We start from the raw sequence: 4,869 nt of genomic DNA, 5'->3' as shown, positions 1-4,869 counted from the left end.
TATATATATATACAGTATATGTATTATTGCTGATTAAACTCCAGCAGGCAGATGGTAAAGTGTTACTGGATTCTGTTTGTACTCAGAAGGCAGTATTTCATAGTTCCAAGTAAGAAAACCWGATTTTTTTCCCCAATATTGGAATTCTGATTTGTAAAATCTGAGATTTCTGACCTCAGAATTCAACATGGCTGCCTCTCACATGAAGAGCAGCTGCAGCTTTCAGCTGCATTTTTCCAGAAATCCAAATCCTGCTGTTTACTTGAGGTCATTATTTCTTGTTCCTGATGTGGGCGTGTCTGCATTCACACTTMTGTTTGTTTATTTGTTTGTTTGTTTGTTTGTCATGGACAGCTGGTGCCTGTCATCCTGCCGGCTCGGTTCAGTCTGCAGTCCTGCCATCAGTGGTCAGTTCTACTAATACATACAGAGAGGAAATGTTCTGACCTTTTGAACAAGACGTGTCTTTTTATTAAAGAGAAAGAGATACAGATGGACAGTGGTGGGCAGCACTAATCTAAAAATTGGTTCCACTAGCTCAGAGGTCTGCAACCTTTATGATCAAAAGAGCCATTTGTGCTTCTTGCCTCACTAATAAAATGTGTCCAGAGCTGCAAAACAAGCTATAACTGTGATTATCAACTGGTGGTCCGTGGGCTTTTTCAAGGTCTTTTTGGGAACCTTAACGGCCATTGAAGGTAACATAAAAAAACTAAAAAAATATTGTTACTATTATTATATTATTTATTATTATACACGTCAGGACAAATAAAAAGACCATATTCATGTAAACAAGAAAAATACTGTTTATAGTTTATACAGAATTTCATAAAAACTAGTACAACTGAACTATTCAGGCATTTTTTTCTAATTCTTATTATTATGTACTAGTCTTCAAATGATTTAAAGGTAACTCTGGTGGATTTGAGAGAAAGATCATATAAAGAAATTGGAATATTTAAGTAAACAACAGGCTAGCATGAGCTAATGTGTTATTTCTTGTATTAGCAGTATTGATCATATATTTGGATACAAATTGATTTCTGTTGTGGGTATAAAAATAAAATTCTGTTATGTTTGGTCATATTTTCAAAAAGCCACTGCAGATGGACCAAAGAGCCACATGTGGCCCCATGTGGCCCCAGAGCAGCAGGTTTCAGACCCCTGCACTAGCCCTAAAACACTAACTCCAATATTTAGGTTCCCTARTTCTAAAGCACTAACATACTGGATAATTTAGCAACAGCTAATTCTAAAGCACTAAAATAACCCAGTCAACCCATTAACAATCTTCAACAGACAACATGAGTCACATGTTGCCATGTTGCTCTCTTAAGATTTATCATTGACATTCCACAGCCATATTTGTGTTCATATATTGTCAATATGTTGTCAGCTAGTGGATAAGTGACACATATGAACAAAATGTGCAACAGCTTTCACCCTCAGCTGTTAAAATTAATGTTGATCAATAACACTTAAAGACCTGAGTTAGTGCTTCTAAATTTAGCAAGTGCTAATGCACTAATACATTTTAAAATTAGCAAAAGCCCTAAAGCACTAATCAGGAAAATAGTTCCCCTATTAGTGCTTTGGTGCTTTAGGAGAACTCTGCCCACCACTGCAGACGGCTTTTAAAAAGGTTAAAACAAAACAACATTAGACTAATTTATTTGTAGATTAAGCTGTACAAACAGATTGGTTGGTTTCCTCCTGCCTGCAGGGGGAGTGTGAGTGTCGTCGTCACGTTGAGGGTCCTGCCTGTGACAAATGTAAACCTCTGTTCTGGAACCTCTCCCCTGATTCTGTGGATGGATGCTCCGGTAATTATGCTCCAGTAACCTCTTACATGACTCAGAACAGGAAGTAAGTGTGGTGACTAACTTGCTGCGTGGCGTCTCCTCAGACTGCGAGTGCAACACGGCAGGGACTCTGAGCGCTGTGGCTGAGTGTGAACAGGTCAGTTCAGCCTTTTTCCTCTGAAATCTACCTTTATTCCTGTATCTGACACAAAACTGAGTTAACCCGTGCTGCTGGTGCATGACACACAGCTCTGCACCTGCAGGGTGGTCCGACCTTACATGTAATGTCCTCAGTAGCTACGTTTCCATTCACAAAACTCTTTGATGGGATGGAAATGTGTTCAGATTAAATAATCTGAATGTATCATTTGAGCACCAAATGAATTAATTCAATCATGACAAGTGTTTCATTCAGATCAGAAGTACTGGCACGTACAGAGTAAACTTTACCTAAAAAAACACAGAAGAAGTTCTACTTCTGTTATGAACATAAATAAACGTAAACATAAAAAAAATGCTGAAATAACTCCATGCTCCAGCACTTTCCACCATTGAGGCGTTGGATAATTTTGGGCTGTTTTAAAGTTTCTAATAGAAATGCATCACAAACTGACCTGACGTATTAACATCTAGCCAGATGGACTTACGTTAGGTTGCCATCGGAGCACATGAACAGTCAGATCAGTTTAACATGATCAGAACTAGAAAAGGGTGGAATGCCCTCTCTGTGTCGGGGGAGAGTCTCTGCCTCAAGTAGAGGAGTTTAAGTATCTGGGTGTCTTGTTCACCAGTGATGATAGGATGGAGCGGGAGATGGATCGACTGATTGGGGCCTCGTCCTCAGTAATGAGGGCGTTGCTTCGGTTAGTCGTGCTGAAGAAAGAAGCTGAATCTAAAGGCAAAGGTCTCGATTTACTCTTCTGTCTTTGCTCCAACCCTCATCTGTGGTCATGAGTTGGATCATGACCGAAAGAAAGAGATCCTGGATACAAGCGACCGAAATGAGCTCCGTCATCTGGGGGGGAGCTTAGAGTAGAGCCACTGCTCCTCCACATCTGAAGGAGTCAGTTGAGGCGGTTTGGGCATCTGATTAGGATGCCTCCTGAACGCCTCCATTTAGAGGTGTTCCGGGCACGTCCCACTGGTAGGAGGTCCCCGAGAAGACCCAGGACTCGCTGGAGGGATTATGTATCCTCTCTGTCCTGGGAACACCTCGGGGTCCCCCAGGACGAGCTGGAAAGTGTGTCTGGGGAGAGGGATGTCTGGGTTTCTCTCCTGGACCTGTTGCCTCTGTGATTTGACTACAGATAAGCGGAAGAAGATGGAGATGGARAAAACTAGAAAAGTTCCTGGAGAAACTATGAAAGGGCTTGCCATGTGCCATCCAATAAATGATTTGAATTTACTGTTTGTTGGAGATCATTTTGCTCTACCACCATCCCAAATTTTAACAAAATCTGTCTAAAAATGGCTGATCTATGGTCAATTTTGCATTTTAGCTGTGGYGGCCATCTTGGATTTTTATTTAGCATTTAAAGTCTGTCAAAGCTTGTTCTCGGCTAGTACTGTACCTGTTTTCAGCTTTGTAGAAATATATTAAATGCCAGACAGCTCTCCCTCCAGGTCACATGACTGTGTGTGGCAGCTCACTGTATTCCTATGAGTTTTTGATGGTAGATTTTTGTGGTTTTCGTCCACATGATAACCCAAAGCAATTTGCAAAGCCTTCCTCTGCTTCCATTCATTCATGGCAAGCCCTAATAAGTGTTCACACGCACGTCACCCTCTCATGCAGATTACAAATTCATTCTGATCGAGCTGAATTAGATCAGAATATTCAGATTGGGGTGTTTACATGATTGTTTAAAAAATTTAAATGAATTAAAATTAGCTTATTGTAAAGAAATAATCCAGTTGGGCTTGCTGTTAATTGCATATTTGTTTTGTTGGCTGTCCCAGCACCTTGCTAGCTTCTGCACAGCGTCACAGATGCTAGCAGGGCTCTAGCTGTCATAAATAACTCAGATTGATTTTTGTGAGGTTGTGCAGGTAGAATGACCCAGGGCGCAGGCAAAATCCAAAATGCAAAATCAAAGTATTTATTAACAAAGAGTGGGCTGTTGTAGCAGCTAAAACTTACAGGAGCTTCTCACGAGAACAAGAACTCAAGGGAACAAGGAAAGCAACCACACTGACTGAAGACAGTACATTGATCAGACACAGACTGAGGACAAGACACCAAATATAAAGGGAAACTAATGAGGACAAATGAGAAACACCTGGAGGAGACACAAGAGAATACAGGTGAGCGTGGGCGGGGCTGCAGGGCAGAGAAAGACACACTGAAACACTAGAAAAACCAAGAAAACAAACACAGACTGACCACACAACTTTGTGTGGTCAAGGTCATCGGGTGAGGTCAGACTGTCCCTCCAGTATTTAATAGGCGTCATTTTCACCCTCTGTCTGTTCAGAAACTCTTCACCATGAAAGTTTTTATATGGAGTTTAACAAACTAGAGATTTAATAGTTTGTTTTCTGCATAAGCGCTTTTCTCTCTCACCATCTTTTCATACCTGTGGATATGGGGAGTTATAAATTATTAAAGTAAAAGCTGTTGGTGGAAAGAATTTTTGTTCTCTACTCTTTTATACATGAAGCTCAAAGTTATTTACTAAATCAAGAATGAAAAGACATCTAGCTGTCATTCATATACAGGTCCTTCTCAAAAAATTAGCATATTGGGAAAAAGTTCATTATTTTCTGTAATGTACTGATAAACATTAAACTTTCATTTATTTTAGGTTCATTGCACACCAACTGAAGTAGTTCAAGCCTTTTATTGTTTTAATATTGATGATTTTGGCAAAAAAGTAAAGAAAAACCAAAACTCCCTATCTAAAAAATTAGCATATTTCATCCGACCAATAAARGAAAAGTGTTTTTAATACAAAAAAGTCAACCTTCAAATAATTATGTTCAGTTAAGCACTCAATACTTGGGGAATCATTTTGCAGAAATGACTGCTTCAATGCGGTGTGGCATGGAGACAATCAGCCTGTGGCAC

The 4,869-nt window shown here is 39.9% G+C and overlaps 1 protein-coding gene across 1 annotated transcript in view; it reads left to right on the top strand.

Annotated features, from left to right (window-relative positions):
• The window catches only part of LOC106528741 (laminin subunit alpha-5), a gene marked incomplete in the record, with an annotated part of 162,169 nt that overhangs the window by 111,574 nt on the left and 45,726 nt on the right, over positions 1-4,869 (top strand). Inside the window, 3 exon segments of the mRNA XM_014023988.1 lie at positions 355-407; positions 1,724-1,823; positions 1,907-1,959. Coding sequence (XP_013879442.1) covers positions 355-407; positions 1,724-1,823; positions 1,907-1,959 — 206 coding nt within the window.

Source organism: Austrofundulus limnaeus, unplaced genomic scaffold (assembly GCF_001266775.1).
Source record: "Austrofundulus limnaeus strain Quisiro unplaced genomic scaffold, Austrofundulus_limnaeus-1.0 Scaffold401, whole genome shotgun sequence".
NCBI classification, from domain to species: domain Eukaryota; kingdom Metazoa; phylum Chordata; class Actinopteri; order Cyprinodontiformes; family Rivulidae; genus Austrofundulus; species Austrofundulus limnaeus.
This window is presented reverse-complemented; position numbering and strand designations above follow the sequence as displayed.